This window comes from Peromyscus leucopus, chromosome 20, assembly GCF_004664715.2.
Source record: "Peromyscus leucopus breed LL Stock chromosome 20, UCI_PerLeu_2.1, whole genome shotgun sequence".
NCBI classification, from domain to species: domain Eukaryota; kingdom Metazoa; phylum Chordata; class Mammalia; order Rodentia; family Cricetidae; genus Peromyscus; species Peromyscus leucopus.
Window position 1 is genome coordinate 18478355 of NC_051080.1, and position 27265 is coordinate 18505619.

Genomic DNA, 27265 nt, shown 5'->3' on the forward strand with positions numbered 1-27265 from the left:
TACTTTCATTACCCTCCCACTGCACGAGGCCCTCTCACCAACAAAGGGGGGTGCGGGGTTTCATAGGAGCCTATGGGAGTGCACCTCGGGGGTTCGGTTACCATAAAAGCTCTCATTGTCCGCAGGCCTGAGCCTGGAGTGTGAATCAGTTGTTTCTTTCCGGCGGTGTTTCCTGCCAGAGCAGTGAGCTCCCGTCTGGCCGACACGGGTATTCCATAAATATCGAGTAGCGACACTTCCATACAGGCACATTCCGCCAGCTCTCGGCAGGTCACCGGGTGATGTCTGAGACCCCGGTTATCTGTCCTCCATCTCCGCCTTTGGAATGTTAAATGCTTCCCTTGAAGCCGAGCTTAGTAGGTAACAGAAGCCAACCCAAGGGGTACGGAGTGGCCAGTGAGCCCTGTGGGAGAGGTGGCTGGGGTGGCCCTCTATAGAGCTGCCGTGGTAGTAATGGGGTATGCAGCAGCAGGTCCAAGGACACACCCCGTCCTCTGACAGGTGGCAGAGCTGGGAGATAAGGTGCCTGGCTTCCTTTCCTAAACACAGGATGGTCAGATGGTAGAGAGTCACCTGCATGGAAATGTCACAGCTCCCAATCTCGCCCTGGGGGGCTTTGTGTTCCATTGCTCTGTTATGGAAAGTCCTCTAGGAGCTGGGCAGCTTGTCGTAGGGTGTGTCCTGTCCGGTGGAATGGCGGCTTTTTCCTGTACCCTCCATCTGTCTCAGCCTCTTCCAGTGTGCTCCTGTACTCACTCTGTGCAACCTGGGGTGCTGTTTGCTGCAGCAAGCCTGCCCCCCTCTTCTCCGCCCTCGTCCTGGGACCATGGGCACTAACGTCTTGCCTGGTACTGGGGTATATAAGTCTACAGTGGTCCTCGAGGTTCTGGGAGGAGACGGGGAAACGGGCATGGAACTGCGGTGGGGGAGGGGACTGAGCCATCTCCTGTGTCTGTCATTTATTGATGTATCAGTGTCTCTCAAATGTGTCATCCTCCGCCCAGCACGCGTCCTCCTGCTGTGACCGTCCCTTTCCTCCACAGTCCCTCCGCTTTTCTTAGCAAGCTCATGCTTTCTCCCACCAATTCAGCACCAGACTTCAAATCATGAAGGTTTGAGCTCCTTGTCCTCAGCATCTATCAGTGAGGAGGATGGTGGTCCTCTGAGGTGAGGTCAAAGATAAGGAGCTGGAATGTAGGGTCTCTCTGTTGTGTCCCAGATTGGGGATGGGAGATCAGAGAGAGGCCTCTCAGGTCCTGGCTAGAGTAGGCCAGCCAGGCTTTGTAAGAATGACTTGTAAGAATGCGTTAAGATTCTGTCCGTGGTACGCAAAGTATAAGATCTGCTGGTGAGTGTGTGCATGTGAGCATGCATGCGTCAGTCAGTACTGGTGAGCACCTGTGTGAGTGTGCGTGTATCCATGAGCGTGAGTAAACATGAGTGTGCCTGGGCAGATGAGCCTGGTTGGAGGTGCGTTGAGAATAACGCAGTGTGTAGCGTGGTATGAGTGTGCAAAGTGCACACTTCCTGTAAGCACTGGCCTGTGCTCTCTCATCTCCAGAGCACTTCCTGGTCACCCAGGCTGCATCATTGTATAGCCTCAGCTTAGTGGCCTTGACTCAGATATCTGGGATATGCACCGGTAAAGGAGAGCTCAGGGGACGCTTCCCAGATACACCCTTGCCCCGCCTCCCAGGTTTCTGTGACCAGGACAACTAGACTTCTGCCTTTGTCTTTAATGTGAGCCACCAGAGAAGCAAACACAACTTTGTTACTGGAAGATAGTCCCAAGCACATGCTAGGGGCCTCAATGGCTGGAGAAGACAGACTAGAGTGTGCCTGTGCAAACCTGTGCATGGGAGACCCAGCAGGGTGGGGACTCAGGGCTGGGCTGCTGTTGGGGAAATGTCGGCACCACACTTCGGCTCCTGCAAACATTCCCGGGCTCCAGCCACCTGTGAATTCTTTGATATGAATGTCGGTTGGTCATTTCTGACACTGAGTGTGAATCCATTCACCTCCTGGGTCTTACCCTAGTGCATCTGGTTTCAGAGGCACCCCACTCTGCCCGCCCCCATGTTGAAACCAAACTCCCGTCGGCCTCCCAACGAGGAATTGTCTGTAGCAGGTTAAAAGACTGCAGAAATGTGAGCGCTTCGGAGGACCAAAGGCTTTTGTGTGCACACAAAAGCTCTCTGCAGATACTTTAGGCATCTAAGTGGAAGCCATCAGGGAGGGGCCATACTCGGGGAAGAAAATGGGAAGAAAATACGCTGGGGGAAAATGACAAGGGGCAGGCCTGGTGACGCTTTGGCATCAGGAATCCAGATCTGCACGGATTGGTAGGGCTGGCCCTTGGGGGCCTCACTTTGAAGTGCACTGTAGCCCTTGGGTTTTTTAAGTGGAGACGGGAGTTACCGTGGTGGCTCCACCCACTGGCATTTCCACCTGTCCCAGGGGTGGGTGGTGGGTTTCCTGCTCAGAGCAGCATGTATGACCGGGGGGGGGGGGGGCACTAAGGCTGTAGACATGTGTAGATACTGACAATGGTAGACGCGGCTGCAGGCATATGCATTGATCTGCAGTGTGGGTATCACCTCTGGTCTGTGTGTATTGCACCACTTTTGTCCAAGTGCCCTGGCCTGGCCACTGCTAAGCTTTCCATCCTGAAGGATGATGCCTAAGGTTCAGGAGGGCTGAAGGAGTTACTTCAGACCTGGGGGTCTTCCTGGTCTGGCTGTCTGCTCCCCACAGCATCTCACACAAAAACAGAGGGAATCTCTGAGCCTGCTGCTTTTCCCTTTGATCACACGCTCCTTTTCTTTTGTGTAAATATGTGGCAGGTTTTTAAAGGTTCACTTTTAAAATGTTAGAAGGCGACTCATTTTGTCCTGTTCTTTGTCACTCCTCACTAGGACATGCTTGTTCGTTCTCTCTCTCTCTCTCTCTCTCTCTCTCTCTCTCTCTCTCTCTCTCTCTCTCCTCTCTCCTCTCTCCTCTCTCCTCTCTCCTCTCTCCTCTCTCACCTCTCTCTCTCCTCTCTCTCTCCTCTCTCTCCTTTCTTTGTATAGCCCTGGCTGTCCTGGATCTCACTCTATAGACAACTCACAGAGATCCACCTGCCTCTGCCTTTAATGCTGGAATTAAAGGTGTGTGCTGCCACCACCTGACTATCTTTAATTTAAATTTTTCTTTTTGAGACAGGGTCTCATGTAACCCAGGCTAGCTAAATTTTCTGTGTAGCTAAAGATGATCTTGACTTCCCAAGGCCTGGGATTACAGATGTGTATCACTATGCCTGGATTTATGGGGTACTAGGGATTGAACCCAGGCTGTATGTATGCTAGGCAAGTACTGTATCAACTGAGCTACATTCCCAGGCTCCAGTTACCTTTCTTTGCATGTGCGTGCATGCGTGCGTATGTGTATGTGTGTGGTTAGAGGACAAATGTGAGAAACTCATTCTCTCTTTCCTCCGTGTGGGCTCAGGGATCACACTCATGTCCTCGCTTGATAGCAGGTACCTTTACCTACTGAGTATAGCCAAACCCTCCCCCCCTTTTAAAAAGAATATTTCTTTTTGGTGTGGTGAGGCTGGGGAGGGAACTCAGGTGCTCTTGCATGCTAGGGGAGGCTCTGCCGCCGAGCCCAGTCCCATGTCTGTCTCTGCCCAAGGCAGCCGGCCACCGCCTCCATCAGTGCACCTGCTACCGTGCCCATGATTCAAACCGCCTGTGTCGCTCCCGAGGCCTTACCAACAGCTGCCATCTCCCATGCTGTCTTACCACCCACTGCAGCAGCATGGGGACCAGTGATGGAAGCAGGCGGGCTTTCCCAGAGGTGCTCCTGAGAGAGCCCGGTGGACAGCTGGTGAGCGCTGCATGTGATCTACGCACCCCGAGAAACAACTTTCAGAACACTCACAGTGCCGCGCAGCAACCTGCTGTCTCTCCTAATCCCACAATGATACCCTGCTGCTCTCAGCAGTCACCCACGAAGTCTCCACAGCCCCCACAGCAGCCAGCCAGTGTCTTTATGTGAGGGGTGTTCTGGGCCTCTGGGCTGCGTGGCAGCCGTCATATAGCATAAGTCCTCCATGTCACGCCTCAGGGCTCCTCAAAGTTGTGGTGGATAGCAGTGCCCCAGTCCCTCATATCATGGGATGGGCCAGTGTTTATCCCTCTGTCTCTGTGAGGGGCATTTGAGCTGCTGCTGCTGTCATTGGGGAATTGTGGGGAGTACAATTGTGAGCATGTGTGAACCTGCTTTTTTTTTTTTTTTGGTCTTGGTTCTCTGTATTCCCTTGGGCATGTCCCTGGGAGTGACATGGTGGGCCCTGTGTTGGCCAGCATTTGGCTCTGATGACATCCCTGCATCCTAGTCACCTCTTGTATCCTGCCCCCTTTATGTGAGACAGGGTCTCTTTACGTAGTCCTGGCTATCCTAGAACTCATTATGTAGACCAGGCTATCCTCTGCTTCCTCAGTGCTGGGGTTAAAGGTGTGCACCACCACGCCTGGTTTCTCTTGATTCTTTAACCTTGTCCCTGAGCTCCCCTCCCGCAGTGGGCTGTGAGCCCATTATTGGACAGTCAGGAACCGAGACGGAGGCCGCTCCAGCCCCAGCAGATGCTCCCTGCCCCTGCCTCATCTCTCCCCTCCTCCTGACCCTGTTTGACCCACAAGTGCTTGGTCCTCTGTCTACAACTCCTTTACTTTCATCTGCAAGGTCAGGGTGCCTATTTTGGGGTGATGACTAGCAGCCATCACCTCAGGGCCTTGCTATCAGCTCTGATCCCTCAGAAGGGAGCCAGGTGTCAGCATGTCACCAGTGGTTGCTCCTTATCAGCAGGAGCCACTCTGGATATAAACCTGGGCATTCCCTCCCCCTCTTCCCCGCCCCCACATCCCGTTTTTCCACCCCAGTGTTCCCTTCCTCCCTGTCTGTGCTTGAATCCCTTGGTGCTGAGCTGTTGATTACAAAGTGGAGTGTACAGCAATCACAATTTTGTAAATAGCAGCTCAGTTTCATTAAAGCCTCCGCGTGTAAAGGCTGTTTACATCCACCCTCTGAAAACCTCACACCCATTCCCCAAAAATGTAAATTACACGCTCTGGAGATGATACAGGGTTCGGACAGCCTGGGGATGGTCCTTCTTTCTCAGCATGGTACCTAACACTTAAGCACCCCTAATGGGCACCTCACCAATCTCCCGAAGCAGACTGCTGCTCCCAAGTGAGAAACCAGATGATTTTCCTTAACTGTCTAACTACTACTTAACACAGAGGTGGACTCTCTAAGGAAATAGATAATCAGAGAGTGACCTAAGATAATTGACTCCCCTCAGAGTTCCCAAAGAAAGGTTTGTGGGAGACTCATGTAGAGTTGACGCTACAATTCTTCTAACATCAACAGGTTAGTTGGTTGTGTGCGCGTGCGTGCGTGCGTGCGTGCATGCATGCATATGTGTGTATGTGTATGCACGTATGCATATATCTATGTAGATGAGTGTGTGTGTGTGTGTGTGTGTGTGTGTTCATGCATTTGTATTTTGAGGGCTCATGTATGTATTCAGGTGCACTTGCATTTTGTGGAGGGCAGAGGTCATCAATGGATATTTTCCTCAGTTGCTCCCCACACTAATTTTTGCACTGGACTTGGAGCCCACCGATCAGCTAAGCTGGCTGGCCAACTTTGGGGATTGAACCTGGGCTCAGTTCTGCTGAGCTTTTATGTAGGTCCTGGGTTCTGAACACAGGTCCTCACTTGCACGGCAAACACAAGATCCAGTGGGTATTTTAATCTTAAATCTTACCTTATACCCAGAGAAATTACTGCCATGAGCTTGTTCAGGGCAGATGGTTGGAGGGGGTGGAGTGGAGGGCTCATGTTGGATGGCTACATGCCAAGTCACCCGCTCCAAGGTCCGTGGCCTGAGCAGATGGACCCTGGTTCCCACGCCCCAGACACTTGGTTGAGCTCCTGTTACCAGTGGCTCCGTGTGCCACCTTCCAGCCCTGTGGACCCGTTAAACGGGTGTCTCCTTCCTGTGGGAATATTGAGGCTTCGTGTTGAATGAGCTGCACAGTCATTCCCTGTTAAAAGGCATTAAGGATGACTTAATTATAGTCTGTTTTTACAGCTACTTCCAGGAGTATAAAGAAACATAAGGTTGCCATGTTAATGCAACCAGACGCAGCAGTTTTATAGAAAGAGGCAGCCCTGGGCCCACAGATTTTTTTTTTTTTTCCTTTTGAGATGTGGTCTTGCTATGTTTCCCAGGCTGGCCCTGAACTCCCAAACTTAAATGATCCTCCTGGCTCAGCCTCTTGAGTTCTGGGACTGTAGGTGTGCCAACATACCTGTCTGGGCCTATTGTTTTGGGGGGATTGAGGAGGGCTGTCTGTGAGGAAGGAGGGATCTCGTGTGTGTGTGTGCCATTTGGAAGGTCTGGTGACACCACCCTGGGGTTATGCTCACAGCACCTAGGGACACAGGCTTTGGTACCCTGATTTGCAGGTCAGAAAGGAAATCCCATTGCCTGTCAGCCTGACAGCCCTCTAGCTGCTTGTTTCTAAAACTCTGAGGCCCTCATACCTTTGGTCTAGCGTGGACAGTGCAGTTGGCTTCTCTTCTACTCCAGGAAGGATTTCAGAGGTTATATGGGTGGGTACTTGGACTATGAGGGCTGCCCAGAAAAGAAGCCGTCCCTAGGTGGCTTGAGGGGGTGGGAGCCCAGGCTGGTACTTGAGGTCAGCAGTGAAGCCAAGGCCAAGAGGCTCCAGGTCTGGCCTGGAAGCTTAGAAGAGGCAACTTCAGGCCAGTGAAGGAATAAAGATAATTTGAGGGTGACATCAGCACAGGCATTCAGTACTTCAGCACTCGGTATGGTCAGGCGCCATCTTGGATGGCCGGAAAACGGGTCTCCATATTTGGACCAGGAAGTGGCAACCTGAACACAGGGTCGTGGCGGCCAGGAGCCAGTGAGGGACAAAAAGAGGGTTCTGTATAACGATATGGCTGTGTCCGGGGGCCGTCGTAAGGAAGGGCTAGCAGCTGTGTGGCTTAGACAACAGCTGTTCTCCTCTCAGGTGGAGAACTGAACCCGGACAGCTGTGTGGCTGAAGATGTAGTTCAGTGGTTGAGTGGTTGTCTGTAGCCCTGGACTTTCATTCCTAGCACTACCAAAAAAAAATCATAAGCCAGCTTTCTAGGGAAGAGCCTGCCCCTTCCTGGGTGCTGACTATAGCTGTGGGCCCCAGTCATCTGGTCTCAGGCTCCTATATTCTACCTTGGATTTGCCTTAGCTGATGCCACAGCCTTATTCCCAACAAGTTCTCATCCTGCGGTTCTGAGAAGGACCTGTGTTCTAGGAAGATTCCCTGCATCCCGAGTCGCAGGTCGGGAGTTAGGGTACCTCACCTTTCATCACATTCCACCTCTGCAGGTAGTGTGCAGAGCTGGGGCACCCACCCAGGGCATGCTGACAGACAGAGCTGACAGATTTTATTCTTTCTGCCCCTACAGCCCAACATCGGCCACCTGGGCCTGCCCCATGGGCCGTCTGGAGAGAAGGTAGCTGTGGTAACTGTGGATGACTGTGACGCAGCTGTGGCCGTGCACTTTGGAAGTTACGTTGGGAACTACAGCTGTGCTGCCCAGGGCACTCAGAGCGGCTCCAAGAAGTGAGACACCTGGAGGGGAAACACGGGGCATCCCCAACCACTCAGGCCCTCCTCTAAACACAAGTCACCCGTGTTGGGGCAATGCAGAGGTCCTTGGTATCCTCTGTCTACACTGGTGTCAGATTGTCTCTCTGTGGATAGCATCTTCTCTCTCAGACTTTAGAACCCTCAAGACTAAGTCCCCAGATGGCATACCAATAATCCTAGCACTTGGGAGGTGGAGGCACATGAATTGAGATTCTACATAGCCTGGTCTACCTATGCATTCAAGGCCAGCCTGGACTAAGCAGTGAGCCACCATTCAGAAGAAGTCAGTCTAAGCAACTGGCCATTGTTGCCTTGTCTCCCTGGGTTGCCAGTCCCCGTGAGGCGGAAGTGGCTGGGTGTCCTTGCTGGTTTTGGGTCTCCCAGGGATTCTTTTAACTCAGGACAAAGAAATTCTAACAGCCACATGCAGGGCCAGCCTCACTTTTTTTTTTTCTTTTGATTGCACCAGCCTCAAAAGGTGAGAAGCTACTCCTGCTCTGTCTAGATGATGGGGTGTAGGTGGACTATAAGAACATTGGGGTTTAGGGCTGGAGAGATGGCTCAACAGTTAAAAGCATTAGCTGTTCTTTCAGAGGTCCTGAGTTCAAATTCTCAGCATCCACGTGGCAGCTCACCACTGTCTATAACTAGTCCTGTGGGATCTGGTACCCTCTTCTGGTGTGCAAGTGTACATGCAGACAAAACACCCATATACATAAATAGATAAATCTTTGATTTTTGTTTTGAGATGTTGTCTTCCTATGTGGCCCAGGCTGGCCTTCAACTTCCAATTCTCTAGCCTCCATATCCTTAGGGCCAGATTACAGGCTACTGCCATTGCCCTTTGCCCTGAATCTTTATCCCCGTTGAAGGTCATGTTCAGGTGAACATGATGAAGGTCACGTGTCCTCACTTTCTTTACTGTCGTGGTGAACTGTGCCTAGAGCCCTACCTGGGACCTCAGCTGCCCTCTGCTGGAGCCGGAGTTCTGTTCTAATTACACTTTCTCCCTAGAGAGCCAAGGAACTGTGGGATGTTTCCCTCTACTACAGAGTGGGACTCAGTGGGGGGGGGGGGCTTAGTTACCCCCAAACACCCGTTTTTCGGGAAGTGATGCGGGTGTAAGGAAGCTGAGGCCCAGAGAAGCTGTGAGGAGCCACCAGTGACCCCGGAGCAGAGTTGACTTTGTCCAGACCCCCAGTCATCTGCCTTGGGCTTGTACCTGCTCTGTGATCGAAGCCTTAGCAGTAGTCACGATGTTACGGCAGTGATGGACCTGCTACCACAGAAAGCGGCTTTGCCTTCCCAGGTCACTGGATCTGACTGGACCTCTGCTCCTGGGTGGTGTCCCCAACCTGCCAGAAGACTTCCCTGTGCATAGCCGGCAGTTTGTGGGCTGCATGCGAAACCTGTCCGTCGATGGCAGGATTGTGGACATGGCTGCGTTCATTGCCAACAATGGCACCAGGGCAGGTATTCACAGCCCCTGGGTGTGTAGGACTAGCATGGCGCCCACTGGACATTTGTGACCATACCAGGGACAGAAGGGGTGCTTTGCCTCCCAGAGAGTTCTTGAAACGTACCTACCTGTGAGTGAAGACCTCTTGGGGAATGTGTACAGAGCTTGGCTCGGTGGGCATGACCACGGTGCCTGCCGTTTGCTGTGTCCCCGATGCTGGGTACATCGTTTACCTGGACACACAATCCTAAGATCTTGAACTTGTCACCAGATGGTCAGATCAGACTCTGGGAGGGCGTGGAATCCCTGAGTCTCAGATATGAGTGGGGCAGAGAATTCCACACACCCCGGTCTGGGGTTCTCACCATGGCCAGCGGATTCCCGGCTGGCTGTCTCTAGCTGATGGCGCTCATGAGTGGGCCAGGGCGGGGAATGGTGCAGCTCCTTAAGAGAAGTGGCCTTGGGTCTTCAACTCAAGGCCAGATGATACCCTCTGCCCCTCAGGCTGTGCTTCTCAGCGGAACTTCTGCGATGGGACCTCATGCCAGAACGGGGGCACCTGTGTGAACAGGTGGAACACATACTTGTGCGAATGTCCACTCCGCTTCGGTGGGAAGAACTGTGAACAAGGTAGGCATCTGTCCCTACCCCGCAAACTACAGTGAGGTAGCTGGCGGGGGGCGGGGGGGGGGGGCGACACACAGTCAATAAGCAGTCTGAAGGATTCTGGGATAGAGGTCCAGAGCCCGGGGCCAGCTCTAAAGGATGGAAAGGCAGGTGACCATGAGGGTCAGAAGAGCAAGGTGACTATGGGGACACACCGGAGCCTCATGGAGTTCTCGGGGGGCCTCTCCCGGCAGCTGCTGCTGCTGCTGAGGCCTGGTGAGGAGCATGGAAGACAACCTCCCGCTCATCTCCCGGAGGTGCTTCAGGGTTTGAGGGGAATCTTAGTGTCTTTCCTTGCTGTAATAAAATACTCTGACAAAAGCAATTTAAGGATTTATTTGGCTCACAATTCCAGACCATAATAAGTCCCTCGTGATGGGGGATGTCACAGCAGCAGAGCTTGGAGAGAACTGGGGACATCACAGTCACCATAATCAAGAGCAGAGAGCAAGGCGTGCTAGCGCCCAGCTTGCTTTCTTCACTGTACAAGCCATGATCCCCTGCCCAGGGAATGGTGCCACCCACCCAACCGAAACCTGAACCTACTCCATGTACTCCCAAGCACCACAGGACCCCCCCCTTGACTGTCATCCATCCGTCTTGGGTGCTCCTTGCCTCACTCTGGATGTGTCTGGCAATCCTCGGGGCGTCTTTGCCCAGTGAGCCGTACAAAAGCCATGGTGGGCATCTGCACAGTCCGTTGCTGGGTCCTTAGGGTAGTTACTGAGCACTGATACAAGTCTGAGGCTGGCATTTGGGTTAACGTGGTAGACCCCTTCCTCACCTGGCTGGTAGCTGAGAAGATGCTCTCTGCCTGATTTCGGGAGGCGCCTGAGGTCCTGGTCTGTATCTACAGTTATGCCACATCCACAGCGCTTCAGTGGCGAGAGCGTTGTGTCTTGGAGCGACCTAGACATCACCATCTCTGTGCCTTGGTACCTGGGGCTCATGTTCCGGACCCGGAAGGAGGATGGCGTGCTGATGGAGGCCACAGCTGGCACATCTTCCAGGCTCCATCTCCAGGTGAGTGTGTCTGTGAGTCACGTGGGCACCTGCAGAGCAGACAGGAGCCCTCAGGAAGAAAACCAGACAGAGGGGCTTTCCCGGGATGCCTATAAAGGGCATCTGCCACTCACCTACCTCCTCTTGTGCCTGTCCTATGGTGGACGGAGAGAACACAGAAGGGAAATATGGGTGACTCAGGCTGCAGCACTGTTGTGCCATTTAGGAGAGGGGAAGTGCAGAGATCGTATAGAGCTAATGGCTCCCGTGGAGTTCCTTTCCAGCGCCCGCTTCCTTTGACCGTAGCCACGGGGTGGAGCGTGTAACCATGGCGCTGCTGGCTGTGTAACTTGCTCTAGACAGCAGCTCTGGTCTGTCCTGCCTGGAATTCGACCTTTTTTTCTGGCTAGATTCACAGCCTTTGAGAGCTGGGAGCAAAGGGTTGCCTCAGATGCAGTGAGTGATTCTCCATCAGTTCAGACTGCAGCCCCTTACCCCCATATTAAACCTGCATGCTACCAGATGCCAGGCCCCTGCCTAGAGGGCTCTCGGGGACCCACCGCATCACGCCACATGCGTGTTTTCTTCATTTTCTCCCTCTTTACTGTTGGGCTTGTTTGAAACCTTAGGTCAGGGTCCTCCAACGTTTTTAGAAGTGATCTTCAGGCACTCCGTTCACACGTTGGCGCATCTCCTGCATCACAGGCAGTTTGTGATAGGTTGTTGGAGCCAGAGGTACTGAGGAGGATCACCCGATGCTCCCTCACTGAGCTAGCCTCACCTCGCCACCTCTTCACTGGCGGTGCAATAGAGAGAGCCCTTATCCTGTGCTCACCATGAGGTTTTTGAGGTGGTTAGAATGAACCCGGTCTGGGAATCACTGCTTGGCCTGGAGATTCCCACCAAGCCCGCAACTCGTCCTCTGCCTTTGTATCTCTTGACAGTTCCCATTCACACTGACCAGACAGATTGTCTCGTACAAACCGTGGCCCATGATTCCTGGGCAGGGTCGGAATTCTCCATCTTTAGCTCTCCTTGGATTTAACACCCTCCTGATGTGCAAAAATCCCAGGGGATCAATTGTCACTTAGGAGAATCGTGCCCAAGCAGGGACTTGGTCTCCAATCTGGAGGAATTAATAACTGGGTGTTTCTTTCTTTCTTCCAGGCTTTTCCAAAGTATGTATATGTAAGCACATGCATGTGTGCCTATGTCTATTTGTGTGCTTGTGTCTGCCTATGTATATGAATGTGTCTGGGCATATGTGTATGCGTGCATCTGTGTGCACATCTGTGCATGTCATTATGCACGTGTCTGTGTTTGCATGTGTTCATGACTGTGTGTATATGCTTGTATGCACATTTGTGTACATGTCTGAGTGCACGTGTGTCCATATGTGTATGTATGTTTGTGCATGTGTGCCCATACGTGTGTGTATGTTTATGCATGAGTGCATGCATGTCTCTGTATGTGTCTGTGTGTGAGTGCATTTAATGGGCCCTAGTACCCATGAACTGCCTTCCCATAAGCCATCCTCTTTCCCCATTCTCCCTCCTTCCCTTCAGCACAGTCTCTGCTACATATCAGTTTCTTCTTTTCCTGAGGAGTCTGGCCACACCAACGTGTGAAACACATAGCACTTCTGTCCCAAGATTTTGGCTCTGGAGGTGGTGGCTGCTGGAACTGGTGCTCATGGCCACTGCTGTCCCATGTCCACAAAGAGTCCTGGCTTGTTTCTTTAATCTTTAATCTGGGCCCTGGATCCTCATTCTTCCTTCCCAGTCAGCCAGTTGGGGTGGATCGGAGATGGTCAGGGAGAGGTGGACTCTAAGGAGTGTCTGCACCAAGCTCCCATTCTGCATGAGGGGAAACTGAGGCTAGAGGCTGTGTAATCTAGGCCCTGTGGGTCCTGGGTCAGCCAGAGGACCCTCTCCAACTCCCTGGAGCAGGGCTCTGCTTAGAGAATGGGAGGAGACAGGAATACCAGAGCCCGCCTCTCTCCCAGGTCTCTGCTGGAGGTCATAGGGCCCTTTGATAGATTCCTTACCCTGGCAGGAGGGTGGGGCCGTCAGCGCAGACAGAAGCCCGCCTCTGGCCCCTGCCTGCCCACTCACCTGGGGTCATGGCTCTAGCACCCCACTGGGTTGGGGGGTGTTGGCGTGTGCGTCAAGGGTAATTGTGGCTGTCATTATTCCTCTCTCATTAGCTGTAATTTCACAAGTTTACCCGCTGCCCCAGAAGCTCACTTTGAGCTGAACTTGGAAGCACCCGTTCTGCCTGGGGATGGCATTTCTCTGTGGGTGTTTCTCTGTCGGAACACATTAAATTGGCTGTTTCGATTCAGGTGATGATGGGCGCTCACAGGCTGTCATTAGTGTACCTGTAGGAAAAAAGGGCTGTGTTCAGCAGGGTTAGGCCTGGCTGAGTGAGTTACGTTTGGTTGCTCATCCACAAATTCAGGGGCTGCAGCCAGGAAGACTGGGTGCACCAAAGATGGCCTTGAGGGGTCCTGTAGACCTCAGGGGTAACCCGAGACCACTTCAGTAGGGTTCCCAGAGGCTGGGTCTACCAGGCATCCCAGGAATTTTCTGGTTATGTGTTGTGTGACATGTTCAACTTGTGGCCTCCTGACACTCCTGTTTGGGTGTCCCCACCCCCATGACAGTCCAAAGCCCAGACAATTTGGATAATTGCTCTCAGGCACCCCAAATCCCCCTGCATTGTCAAGCGGAACAGTCACAAAGTTGTTGGCACCCGTCTTCAATCGGGGGGACAGTCCAAGATGGGCGTCAGCTTCTCCCTGTCCTGGGGTTTGTTCACGGCTTCTCCTTTGGCTGTAGGCACATGGCATTTTCATTTTCATTGTTGATCTATCACTTCGGGGGTTTGCCCAGGAAGGCCAGTGAGAGAGAGAGAGAGAACAGCCCAGGAGACCGCTGTGAGCCAAAGGAAGCAAAATGTAAAAAGGTGAAAATGACCTCCCGAAATCAACTGTTGGCAAAGTCAGGAGGCAGCAGTCATGACGTTAGTCCTTTTCATCATGGCTTCCTCTGGGGCCTGTGGAGGACTCTGAGTTAGCCAGCATGAGGCACTGTGTACCAGAACCTTCTGGTAGTTGTTCCTAACACGGTTGGAGGCCTCACAACTTGGGCCCAGTGAGTTGAGTCCTTGGAAATGTGTCGAGACTCTGCCTTCAAGCCTGGATGCAGTCAACATTCCGTGTGTACTGGAGAAGAATGTGTAGTCTGCAGCTGTCAAGCAAGGAGCTGCAAAGAGATCCTCTCATGTCAAGGCAGTGGCGTTAGCTGTGTTTAAACAGACTGTGTCGGGCTGGCGGCGTAGCTCCGTGGGTAGATTGCCTGCCTAGCATATGTCTACACGGCCCTTGTTTGGATTCCCAGCACCACATCAACCAGGTGTAGTGTCACAGGCCTGTACTCCTAGCACTTGGGAAGTGGAGGCCAAAAGATCAGAAACTAAAAGGTCATCCTGGGCTCACATAGGAAGTTGGAGGCCAGTATGGGCTGTGTGAAGCCCTGGCTCAGAAAACCGAAAACAAACCTCTAAAAATACTATGCCATTTCCAGGTTTATGCCTATTATTGTGTCAGTCTGTATCTGGACTTCAATGCTTGGCTGTTTTGTTTCCTGGCAGACTGACTCTGGTGTCATGGTGAGAGCCCTTTTCTTTCTAGTGATGATGCTTGCCTTCAAGTGCTCTGTCTACAAATACAGCCACACTAGCCCTTCTGTCTATAGGGTCTCTCTCCGTCCTCTTATTTTTGTTTCTGTTTTTACAGACAAAGTTCCTCTGTGTAGCCTTGGCTGTCCTGGAACTCAATCTGTAGTCCAAGCTGGTCTCAAACTCAGAGATCCGCCTGCCTCTGCCTCCTGAGTGCTGGGATTAAAGGCGTGTGCCACCACCACCCAGCTGTGTCCGTCTTTTTACTTTCAACATTTTCTATGTCTTTACATTTCAGGTGTGCCATGGTCAGTGGCTTTTCAATCTAAGTCTCATTTTGGTGGGCATTATCTTTAACTGTGAACATCTTATGTAAGCCATAGCCCTGTTTTCTGTTTTTTTCTTCCATGTATTGAAATGTGGTGGCTTGATCCTTCTGGAATGTTACACAGATAGCCAGAAACAAGAGTCTGCTGGTCCCCAAGTCTGCCTGTGACTCTCCTGACTGCTTACAAGTCTGGTTCTGACGAGTCTGTCATCCCTATGGGCCTGTTCTACTCTTCTCTGTGTCTTTAGACATGCTACTGTGTCCTCATACTTTTGAATATTTTTATTGAGTGCTAGGCATCGCACTGAAAATCTAGAGAGAACGGGCATCCTTGTCATCCTGTTTGTCGTTGGCAGCAGCCAGGGCAACTAGTTGCCTCAGAACATGTTGGTACAGTCACGGAGAGTCAAAGCCAGGCTTCTGTCCCTGCAGGATCTGCTCTGTTTCTTGATTACTCCGAGTGTCTAACCCTTCAGCACCCCGGCGCTAAGCCTGGAAGACGCCTGCCCATGCAGCTTGGTTGGGATGGGAATTCTCATCTTTTTCCCATGGGCCTGCACGACCCTCTTCAGCTCTTGCTGCAGCTGAGTCTTCGGCACCAGCTGGTGGCCCTGGGGGAAACAGAGCTGCAGCGTCCTTCTCCCTGGCCTCAGCCCTGCAACTCTGCTCTGTCACTCAGACCTTCACACAGGTGTCCTGACTCACAGGAGGAGGACGATGGTCCAACTCACCCAGTTCTCTGTCAGGTCAAAATCATCATCATCATCATCATCATCATCATCATCATCTGGGCATTGCTCCAGCCGCATTAATTTAAAAATTTGACATTTATGTATTTCTTTATATAATTATATGTGTGCATGTATGTCACAGTGCGCCTATGGGACCCCGAGGACAACTTGTGGAAGTCAGACCTGTCTTTCCATCTTGCGAGTCTCAGGCATCTAACTGGGGTCATTGGGCTTGGCAGCAAGTGCCCTTACCCCCTAAGCCATCTTGCCAGCCCCCAACTGCATTTCTTTCTTTTCTTTTTTAATTTTTTTCTTTTGTCAGGGCTGGCCTGGAGCTCATTGTGTAGACCAAGATGGTCTCAAACACATGAAGATCCACTTGCCCTGCCTCTACCCCTATGCTTCTGGGCCCTAGCTACCCCTTTCCCTGCCCTTGCCCCTGTCCCTGCCTCTCAAGTGCTGGGATTAAAAGCATGCACCACTGCAGCTGGCCTTAACTGCATTCATTTAAAACACCGTTCTAGGCCAGGTGCAATACTCTTGATTTTCATTCATATCTTTAAATAAGATTAGATCTTGACAAACTAAAATTGTACCAAATTGTGTGTGTGTGTGTGTGTGTGTGTGTGTGTGTGTGTGTGTGTGGTTAGGGAGCAAAGCCCAGGCCTTACATGGCCAGGCAAGTGCTCTCCCTCTGAGCTACATTCCCAGCCAAATCTGTGTCTGCCTTTGTTTTCCTTTTCCTCTCTCTTTGGAGATAGTCTCACTACGTAGCCCAGGCTGGCCTGAAACTTGCTATTTAGAATAACCTGTCTCCAAACTCAGGATCATTCCTGCTGTTCCACCAAGTCCTGGGATCACAGGTGGGCACCACCATGCCTGGCTCCTAATTTTTAATTTTTTTTCACTCTGGTGCGATGTCCTAAGTCTGTCTGCATGGCTCTGTTATTAGATGTCTGCAGAATGCTTTCCATGTTACCGTAACTGCACCAGTCAGTTGGTGTGGCTCTCTCTGCCCTCCAGATTCTCAACAGCTACATCCAGTTTGAGGTCTCCCACAGTCCCTCCGATGTGGCATCCATGCAACTGTCCAAGTCCCGTATAAGCGATGGAGAATGGCATCACCTGCTAATAGAACTGAGGAGCGCCAAGGAGGGCAAGGACATCAAATACCTGGCAGTCATGACCTTGGACTATGGGATGGACCAGGTGAGTGTGTACCTGTATTCTCGTGGGAACAGCTCCTTCATCAGCCCATGGGAAAGCACAATGATGCTCCACATGCTAGCACTGCAGGGACCTTGCAGGTTTGGAGAAGCATTGGTGGGCCTCTCTGGCTTTGCATCTTCTAGTGCATGTATGCTGAGGACATGTCTGTAGTCTGTAGTTGGGCTCTGCCCACCTGGGTCTCCCATCATGGTGCTCCGGGTACCTTTGCCGAGCATGCTCTTGGCGAAGTTGCTTTGAGTAGCATCTCATGGTTCAGCCCTGTGCCTCTGCCCAAGTATTTCCTGGAAAGGGAAATAGCGAATTAAGCTGGAAAAGACCAGGGCCCTGCCTGAGGGCCTGGAAGACACAGACACAGACACACATCAGTCCCAGCTGTATGCAGCTGTCTCTGGACAGCTCTCTCAGAATGCTCACTAAACCAGACTGGTTTCTGCAGTTTCTGCCAGAGAACATGGCACATGTCAGAAGTTACCACATACTGAGAGAATGCCTTGTGATTCATGAGGGGCTTGGAGTCTAACTTGCCTTGCACCACATTCTAAGAGTACATAGCTATTGAGTTAGATGTCCCTGCTTACCCAACTCATTCCCCCCACCATGGCATTTTTGGTGCTATGCCCATCATGGGGTAGGAGAGTTGCCCATGTCTTTCCCACTGACCACCCGGATCCCATGCCCTGTGTGTCACATACAGTCTGCCTGCTTTCCTCCAGAAGGCCAAGTGTTCCTTTGGAGGCTCTAGGGAGGTGGTTCATGTCCCCTTGCCTTAGTCTTGAACACATTCCTCCCATTGGGAAGGTGTGCCCAGACGCACATACACACACGCCCCGCCCTGTCCTTTCCATGTAGAGCACGGTGCAGATTGGGAACCAGCTTCCTGGGTTGAAGATGCGGACGATTGTCCTCGGAGGTGTGTCCGAGGACAAGCTGTCTGTGCGCCGTGGCTTCCGAGGCTGTATGCAGGTATGGAGGGCATGGTACTGCGTCTTTGCCAGCTAGGGTGGCTCAGGCCTCCATCACTACAGTTGGTATGGCTCTTCGGTGGTTAGTCTTTGGCAAAGAAATGATCCACCTAGTAGGCACCCCAGACTTTAACTCATGTTTCCTGCTCACTCCCACCTTCCCGCCTAGCTCCCCTTATGCCAGGGATCCGACCCCCAAAACCCCAGCCTTCAGCCTCTTGCTTCTGCCACGGCTGGTCCGGCTTCACATCCACGCAGGTGTCCCACAGCTGGCGAGGGAGCGGCTAAGCCCTGTCCCACTCACAGCCCTCCCGCAGTGGACACAACCACACATTCCTTTGTCGCTGGCCATGCTGTGTGTCCCAACATTGCCCACGTCTCTGGCCTCCTGGCTGTGGGGATAAGAAGAACTGTTCAGATTGGGAGAGAATTTGGGGGCTCTCTTAACTTCTCTTTACCCTCGGGGGTACACCCTCCAGTTCTACCACTCTTGAGACTAAGTCCGGTTGCCCTCACTTTTTAAATGCAGGGCGTGAGGATGGGGGAGACGTCTACCAACATTGCCACCCTGAACATGAATGACGCCCTCAAGGTCAGGGTCAAGGATGGCTGTGACGTGGAGGACCCATGTGCCTCAAGCCCCTGCCCTCCACACAGCCACTGCCGGGACACCTGGGACAGCTACTCCTGCGTCTGTGACAGAGGTGGGACCCTCACTTCACACCATCGCGGAGGAGCCTGTGGTGGCTGTGGGTGCCTCTGGGGAAACTGATTTGGGCTGGCCGCTTCCCAGGTCAAACCAGTGAGACGACAGGGCCCCGAGCCATTTTACGGGAAGTGGCCTCTGTGCCATGCATAGTGACTCGAACCTATGATATCAGCCGCGGCAGGAAAACTGCAAGTTTGAAGTCAGCGTAGGCTGTATAGTGAGTTCTGGGCCAGCCTGGGCTGCATGGTGAATTCCAGGCCAGCCTGGGCTACAAAGGTAGACCTTCTTTCGGTCTCCCGACTCCCCTCAGAAAGCCTTTCTACTTGAAAAAGCCTTGCTTTTTCATACTCAGCCTAGGGAACATTTGGGACTTTAATCTCAAAGTGCAGTTAGAATAGTCAGTGTAAAGTGACATATTTGAAAAAGTGACACATTTTACCGGCCACCTTTGAATTCGGTGGGTGGAGAAGCATCGAAAGTATTCATTGATAGCCCCCATCTCCCAAGTGTCTGGAATACCCAGGATCTACACCCTACATCCAGCCCTCCCCTGGCCCGGGCTGCCTGCCTTCCATGTTTTCCCAGTCTGTCTCCTGTGACCTGGAGGGGAGGCTGCTGCTCCCTCCTGCTGAGCGGCAGGAACTGTCAGCTTCGGGAAGCGTGGGATGCAGAGAAGCCTTGGTGTAGAGGTCACGCTGGCCCTGTCCCCACAGGCTACTTTGGAAGAAAGTGTGTGGACGCGTGTCTCCTGAACCCCTGCAAGCATGTCGCGGCCTGCGTGCGCTCCCCCAACAGTCCTCGAGGCTACTCGTGCGAATGCGGGCCCGGCCACTATGGGCAGTACTGCGAGAACAAGTAAGGGAGCCCGTGACACTGCCCCGTGGCCCTCTTGGCTTCTGTCCCCATCTTCCCGGAGAGGTACAAACAGATGCCATCCCCACCGTGCCTTTATTCCACGCTAACCTGAGGCCCTCACTGGGCTTCTCACGTGCATCTCAGATGGAAGCACAGAGAAAAACATCATTTTAAACAGTGTGTTTGTAGACAGAGCCTGGCTGGGTATGTGGCCCCCTGAAGGCAGGGATGAGGGCACAAAACTCTGGGGTGTCCTTCATCTGTCATCTTATTTCTCCATCAGAGTCGACCTTCCATGCCCCAAAGGCTGGTGGGGGAACCCGGTGTGTGGTCCTTGTCACTGTGCTGTCAGTCAGGGCTTCGATCCGGACTGCAACAAGACCAATGGCCAATGCCAGTGCAAGGTGAGGAGCCATCTGCCTGTCCCCACCTACCTTAGGTGTGAGCCCAGCAAGCTGGCCATGCATGCACAGTATGGCCTACATACAAACATGAGTCTACACACATGGACAGATGCGTGTGTGTGTGTGTGTGTGTGTGTGTGTGTGTGTGTGTGTGTATCACATACTTTCATATACACACATTCACCTATATTCACATGCACCCCTATATAAGCACAAACATCTGCATGCATTCCTACCTGTACACATACACAGTTACACATACATACATACACCCATACATGCATGCATTTAAATGTTGGGTTATGCCAGGCAGTGGTGGTGCACGCCTTTAATCTGGATACTCAGAAGGCAGAGGCTGATGGACCTCCGAGTTCAAGGCCAGCCTGGTCTACAGAAAGAGCTCTAGGATAGCCGGGGCTACACAGAGAAACCCTGTCTTGAAAACCAAAACAAACAAACATATATTGGGTTGCTCACCTGTGCTCTGTGAACACTCCAGGGCTTCTTACATCTAAACTGGTTCAGACTGTCCCACTGTGGGATCTAGAAGCCTCTGCAGTCTTTCCTCAGCCTCACATCCAGTGAGTAACACCAGATCAAGCCATTTCTGTGCAGGTTGCCACATCTTTGGCATTAACCTTGGTTTTCTTGGTTGGCTGCCATCCTGGCCTTTTACCAAGCTGGCACTCAGTGATGTCAGAGTTTTTAAAATCTGGAGGGCAGGGGATACGGCTCGGAAGGTAGAGCTCACACACTCGGCCTTGCACAGGCCCTAGATTTGATCCCTGGCACCCCCCACCACCCACACATATACACAAGCCATATCCTGTCTTGGTATCCAGACCTAATGTGTGTGCAGGCAGCATGGGACGCCTGGTCTCACAGCTTCTGAATATGCTCCTGTGTGCTCAGCTGCAGCTGTGGGAAGCCCCGCCCCCAACTGCAGGGGCCTCCAGAGTTGCCACGGGAAGATTGCCATTGGCTTTGAGGGGGTAGCAGTAGTCACTCAGTAAGGGACATGCTGTCAAGGAGACAGGGTGAGAACCCAGGGAAGGACACTGTCACCGTGGGGGCTGTGATGCTTTGTCCCTGAGATGCTTCTCCAATGTCAGTCTTGCAGTAGTGATACAGGCCTTGTATACTCCGAGCGTCAAGTTGAAATGAGTGTGGATGGATGTGGCTCAGGCCTGGCCTTGCGTGCTTTGATGGGGCAATTGCGTCTGTGGGTGGCAGGAGGAAGGAAGAGCCATGTATACAGCATTATGGGAGAAAATGCCTACAGCTTTTTCTCATCAGCTCTTAAAGTGGGCAGGCAAAATGGCTCAGCTTTAGAGGCACTTGTGCACTACTGGTCTGAGTTCAATCCCCTGATTCCATAGGCTGCAGGCAAGAACAACCCTAGAGTGACCCCCTGACCTCCCGACACACCACTGTACACACACACACACACACACACACACACACACACACACACACACACACGTACAAAGTACATGTATTTTTAAGTTAAAGAGTTTAGTTAGGTGTAGTTCTAGACACCTGTGGTTCCAGCACGCAGGAGGCTGAGGCAGAAGGATTGTGAGTTCAAAGCCAGCCTGGGCTGTGAAGGGAGTCCCTGTCTGGGGGTAAAAAACAAAACAAGCCGGGCGGTGGTGGCGCACGCCTTTAATCCCAGCACTCGGGAGGCAGAGGCAGGCGGATCTCTGTGAGTTCGAGGCCAGCCTGGGCTACCAAGTGAGTTCCAGGAAAAAGGCGCAAAGCTACACAGAGAAACCCTGTCTCGAAAAAAACCAAAACAAAACAACAAAAAAAAAAAACAACATTAAGGCTTTGAAATAGTTTCGAATAGAGATCCTGTCAAACATGCACAAAGCCCTGGGCTCCATCCCGGTACTTACAGGAAGTGTAAGAAAAGAGTTTTATTACATATATTTATTCACTGTGCATGTGTCATGGTACACATGGGGAGGGCAGAGGACAACTCTGGAGACAGTTCTCTCCCTCCACCTTTACGTAGGTGCTGGGGACTGAACTCAGCCCGCCAGACTTGGGTGGCCAGCACCTTTCCCCACCCAGCCATCTCACTGGCCCCACCTGTGACTTTCACAGGAGAATTACTACAAGCCCCCAGCCCAGGATGCCTGTCTTCCCTGTGACTGCTTCCCCCATGGCGCCCACAGCCGTGCCTGCGACATGGACACCGGGCAGTGTGCCTGCAAGCCTGGTGTTATCGGCCGCCAGTGCAACCGCTGCGATAACCCCTTCGCTGAGGTCACCTCACTGGGCTGTGAAGGTCTGTTGTTGTCCCCTGACCCCTTTCTGGTCACACTGCGGAATAGACCGTCATGTTTAACGTGTGTGTGTGCTAGCATGTGCATTGTTGTGCCTGCACATCCCTTGGGCTTGGAGAATCCTGGCAGCCTTTTTTTTTTTTTTTTTTTTTTTTTTTTTTTGAGTTCTCTTGGCCTTCTAGAAACCTGATCTTTGTGAGAGGCCCTAGACCAGAGCCTGTTCTAATGTGCCTGTTGACTGGAAGGTGCTGGGGTCACTCTTGTTGGGAGCCCTTGGTGGGTGGAACACAGGACTGGTGCATTTGTGGAGATAGCTGAGCTGGGCCAAATGACTCCTTCCTCTGTCCTCAGTGATCTACAATGGGTGTCCCAGAGCATTTGAGGCTGGCATCTGGTGGCCACAGACGAAGTTTGGGCAGCCAGCAGCGGTGCCGTGCCCCAAAGGATCAGTGGGTAAGTCCTGTACAGCCTGGCTTGTCCTCGGGGTAGGAAACCAGTCTGAGGCAGACATTTTCTGGGCAGGTGACCTGGGGCATCCGAGCTTTTGAATGTCCACGTTGAATGAATGTCATGGGCTACAGAGATAGCTCCTTGGTGAAGAGCACTGGCCTCTCTTCTAGAGGACCTGAGTTCAATTCTCAGAACCCAGGCGGTGGCTCATACCATCTGTAGCTCCAGTTCCAGGGGATCTGGCACTCTCTTCTGGCCTCCCTGGCACTGGCCATGCAGGTGGTGGTGGTGCACAGATATATATGCAGACAAAACTCCCGTATGCATTTAATTTGAATTTAAGGTTTGTCATTAAGGAACGTGTTGGGAGAAATGACAAGTTTCCCCTCAGTAGCAAGAGGCAGAACATGAAAGGGGCGTGACGGATGAAAATGACCCGTGACTCACCCCCTTCCACCTGGATCCTGGGCTTTGGTACTCTCCACCTAGGGCCTTGACAAGTCACCTTGTTGTTTATGGCGTTTGTTCTCTGTAAAATGGCAAGGAGTGGCGTCCATGCTGTCTCCAATAAGCCCTGTGTGGGGATCTTCAGCACTGGCTCATCGTCTCACAGACTTGCCCATACCCACATGGTTGCCTGTATTGCTGGGAACCCAGAGGGTCTGGCTTTAACTGTCAAGGGCAGCTTAGAGTTTTCGTCGTGGAAGATGAGAGCATGTGTTGGCCCTGTCCCCTGGCTGTGAACTTGACTGGCACAGCCCCCACCTGGATCCTCATCTGTGCTCCGTGCAAGGGTTGGCCAAGTGCATCAGGTGGAGGTGTGCCTAGGTATCCACTCACAGTCTGAGCATGCTTCTGTTCCCAAGGCAACGCAATTCGGCACTGCAGCGGGGAGAAGAGCTGGCTTCCCCCAGAGCTTTTCAACTGCACCTCGGGCTCCTTTGTGGATCTCAAGGCCATGGTAGGTCACAGTCATGGCCTCTTGGGTATGTGCTGGAGGGGTTGCATTTGGGTCAGGTATGGCTCCCCAGAGGCCATGGATCTGGAAGCAGATGGAGAAGAGGGGCAATCCTGGGGCTTCAGAGGCCAGGGGCCAGGCCCCCTCCCTTTACTCAGGTGAGTCAGGCTGGCTTCAAGTAAGTGGGTCTTCTGTCTTCTGGTTCTGGTTCTGTAGACAGAGTCGTCAATGTCGCCAAACTCAGACATTGCCCCCACACACTCTTGCCCAGCGGGCCTGTCCTTTCCTTACTGCCGTTTGTCAACTCGGGACCCTCACGGGTCTGGGCTCTTTGAAGTACTCTCGAGGATACTACAAAGTTAGAGAATTTGGCGGGAAGGGCCGCAACAAATGAAATCCCCTTGCAAACATCGCCATTTCCTTTTTGTGCCAGAATGAGAAGCTGAGCCGAAATGAGACCAGGATGGATGGAGACAGGTCCCTGAGGCTGGCAAAGGCACTGAGGAACGCCACACGGCACAATGGTACGCTCTTCGGCAATGATGTGCGCACGGCCTACCAGCTGTTGGTCCGCGTCCTGAAGCACGAGAGCCACCAGCAGGGCTTCGACTTGGCGGCCACTCGTGAGGCTGATTTCCATGAGGTAAGAGGAGGGCGACCCTCGTGCAGTTTGGGAGTTGTGGGGTCAGGAGCTGGGCTCCGCTGGTGAAGCGTAGCATGGGGTCCTGTCAAGGCATCCCTTGGTTTGGGGTGTGAGAAAGCCTCGTTAGTGCTGTGACTCGGCAAGGGAGGACCACAGCCTCACAGCAGCAATGCTAACAGTTAGGGACCACTGAGTAGGCCCAGTGCTGTGAGCGGTGTGTATTTTAGCTATGCACATGTTCCTACCACTTGACAGATAAGGAAACTGAGGCACGTGGAGCTTAGGGTTTGCCCAAGGGCACAGTTTGAGAATGGCAGAGCCTAGTGATAGGCTCTTCAGCCTCCTACTGATGCCTCCTTCCAAGGCTCTCTGCTCCGGGTCATCTAAGCCCCCACATCCCATACTATGCTGAACGCTGTTTCACATAAACCCTGGTGGGGTGGATATAGATGGGGGGCATCACCCCATAATTATGTCCATATCTGGCCTCGCCACACTTCCATGCTCAGCGTAGTACACTGCAGTTCCCTTCCCTGGTTTACCTGTGTGTTTTAAAATGAAGGGGCATCCCTGCCTGTCTTCCCCCTTAGTGTCTGGGGAGGTCCCCTGCCCCCACCCCCACCCCAGGAGCAGGGCACGCTCCTGGTAGAGGCTCTGATGTTAATTTGTAGCCCTGCTTCCCTCCCTTTCCCTGGCATGGTCCTCACACCCTCCTGGCAGTTCTGTCCTCCGATGTTGACTTGTAGCCTTGCTCTCCTGGACCAGCTCAGTCCTGGTCCGCTCATGGCTGTCTAGGAGATGGTTTGCTCCATCTCAGGACCAGGCATCTGAGGACAGAAGACTGAATACCATCTATCTGTCTGTCTGTCTGCCCAGGATGTTGTCCACACAGGCAGTGCCCTCCTGGCCCCGGCTACACAGGCAGCGTGGGAACAGATCCAGCGGAGTGAGGGGGGCGCCGCGCAGCTGCTCAGGCACTTCGAGGCGTACTTCAGCAATGTGGCGCGGAATGTGAAAAGGACCTATCTGAGGCCCTTCGTCATCGTCACCGCCAACATGAGTACGGACTGACCTGTGGAAGGCAAAACCCCAGGGACTTCGGTCATTGATAGTGAAGTGGGTGGGGTTACAGCCTCCGCCCAGGCACTCTGTAGAAAAGTGAGCCACCAGCGCGGGCCTCTAGTTTCTTGTCTATTATAACGGGAGGAGTTGCCCAACTCGAAAGACATCCATAATCGCCGATGTCATTCCTGGGGCCAGATGCTTCTGTGGATGTTGCCCTAGGGTCTCTGGAGTCCAGCCGACCTTTCAGACATCCGGGTTTGGGATTCCCCACAGTGCAGCCTGTCTGGGGACAATATCCCCCTTTCCCCGCTCACCACAGATGAAAGTACGTGCCTGAAAGGGACATGTGCGGATGGAGATGCAGGCTTTCCCATGCTGGGCCAGACCCTAAGCAATCAGTGCTACCAGCACACCCATGGCCCATGTTACCTCAAATGCTAGTACACACTGCTCTGGGCTTGGGAGACTAACTGTCCCGATTCCTTCAAGCAGAGAAAGCCCCAGGTCGGTGAAGTCAGTTCCCAACCTGTCCAGACAAAGCTGGCAGGAAGTCCCCAAGTCCCGGGGATCTCCATCCCACAGAGAAAGTTCCTCTAACTAGAGATGGGGCCGGCAACATTGCTGATGTTGACCCTCTGAGATGCCCTAGCCCACACCAGAAGCTTTTCTTCCTGTCCCTCCCTCCTCCTGCAGTGACTCAAGGGGTACTGTCCTAGCAGTGGGTGTTTTCTTGAGGAGTTCTTTTGAGACAGGGTCTCACTATGCATCTCAGGCCGTCCTGGAACTCACTCTGTAGGCCAGGTTGTCCTGGAACTCACAAATCCACCTGCCTCTGCCTCCTGTGTGCTGGGTTTAAAGGTGTGCGCCACTGTGCTCAGCTTTTAGCAGGGAGTTTTACACAGGGCAGGGTGGTATGAGGAGGCCCCTGGCACATACCGGCATGACTCTGCCTCTCTGTCAGAGTGGTGGTGGCCAGCACCAGCTGAGGGATAGCTTGACTCTGTGTCCCATCGGGGCCTGTAGGTGTTTCTACAAGGCAGAGAGCAGACAGACAGGGTGAGCCCTGCTGCAGAGCTTGATCAGTCAACTGTGTCTGTTTCACCAGCTGTGCCTCTGTCTGTCTCCACCACCTGGAAAGGCTCCGGGGACGGCACAGCCCGTGGAACAGAGCGGGACAATACCTCTCGCAGCCATGTTGTGGCTGGTCTTGCCCCTCACGTTCCACCCCACCAGAGCCATGTAAGACAGGGCCAGGGGCCACCACAAAGAGCCAGAGGGCCACACTCTGCCTTGTGTGGCCCTCAGGTGTCCCGTTGTGTGACTTTGAGTAGGTTCCCCAGAGACCGTGGCTCCCGTTGAAACCACAGTTATCGTTTCCAAACTGGGGATTCAAGCAAGCTCTGACATTTGGGGGTGAGTAAAGGAATTGTCCCAGTTCTTGCAGTTGACATCTTCGACAAGTTTAACTTCACCGGTGCCCAGGTGCCGAGGTTTGAGGACATTCAGGAAGAGTTTCCAAGGGAGTTGGCGTCCTCCGTGTCCTTCCCAGCTGACACCTTCAAACCACCCGAGAAAAAAGGTGAAGCCGCCTAGAAGCTCCTTGTGGCCTTGGGTGTCTCCGTCCTTTTGGGAGGGAGTGACCCTCTAAGAGTGTGTGTGCACCCCGACAAGTCACGGAGCAAGCAGGTCTGAGTGATGTTCAGGCATCGTCAATAAACACTGTGAGAGGTTCTCATGGATGTAGGACCAAGCTCAGAACAGGCCCCATCTTCCACGTGTTTTGTTCACAGCTGACCCCAGAAGTGATTATGTTGTGAGCTTAAGAGTATTAGCTATGAGTGTCTCTTGCACGCAAGTGTGTGTATATTCTATCTATGCATGGGTGTGTATGTTCCTGATGTGCATATGTGTGGTATTCTGTGTCTATACATGTATGTGTTGTGTATATATTCAGTATGTATATGTACATTTTAATATATTAATATGTGTGTGCATATGTGTGTATAGCCAGTATGTGTATATGCACATATTTTAATGTTCATATGTGTGTATGTTCAGAATGTTTGTATTTGTGTATATGTTAGTGTGCATATGTGTGCGTATTCAGTATGTTCATTTA

General features: G+C 52.6%; 1 protein-coding gene across 3 annotated transcripts in view; it reads left to right on the forward strand.

Annotated features, from left to right (window-relative positions):
- Positions 1 to 27265, forward strand: part of Celsr1 (cadherin EGF LAG seven-pass G-type receptor 1) — a 138608-nt gene that overhangs the window by 87635 nt on the left and 23708 nt on the right. For all 3 annotated transcript variants that reach the window (XM_028878152.2, XM_028878154.2, XM_028878153.2), the window contains exons 6-20: positions 7528 to 7685; positions 9022 to 9185; positions 9676 to 9801; positions 10694 to 10860; positions 16603 to 16788; positions 17659 to 17772; positions 18301 to 18475; positions 19194 to 19335; positions 19619 to 19739; positions 21849 to 22032; positions 22382 to 22483; positions 23347 to 23441; positions 23872 to 24081; positions 24958 to 25141; positions 26582 to 26725. In XM_028878152.2, the coding sequence (XP_028733985.1) occupies positions 7528 to 7685; positions 9022 to 9185; positions 9676 to 9801; positions 10694 to 10860; positions 16603 to 16788; positions 17659 to 17772; positions 18301 to 18475; positions 19194 to 19335; positions 19619 to 19739; positions 21849 to 22032; positions 22382 to 22483; positions 23347 to 23441; positions 23872 to 24081; positions 24958 to 25141; positions 26582 to 26725 (2272 nt within the window). The remainder of the gene's footprint in view (positions 1 to 7527; positions 7686 to 9021; positions 9186 to 9675; positions 9802 to 10693; positions 10861 to 16602; positions 16789 to 17658; positions 17773 to 18300; positions 18476 to 19193; positions 19336 to 19618; positions 19740 to 21848; positions 22033 to 22381; positions 22484 to 23346; positions 23442 to 23871; positions 24082 to 24957; positions 25142 to 26581; positions 26726 to 27265) is intronic.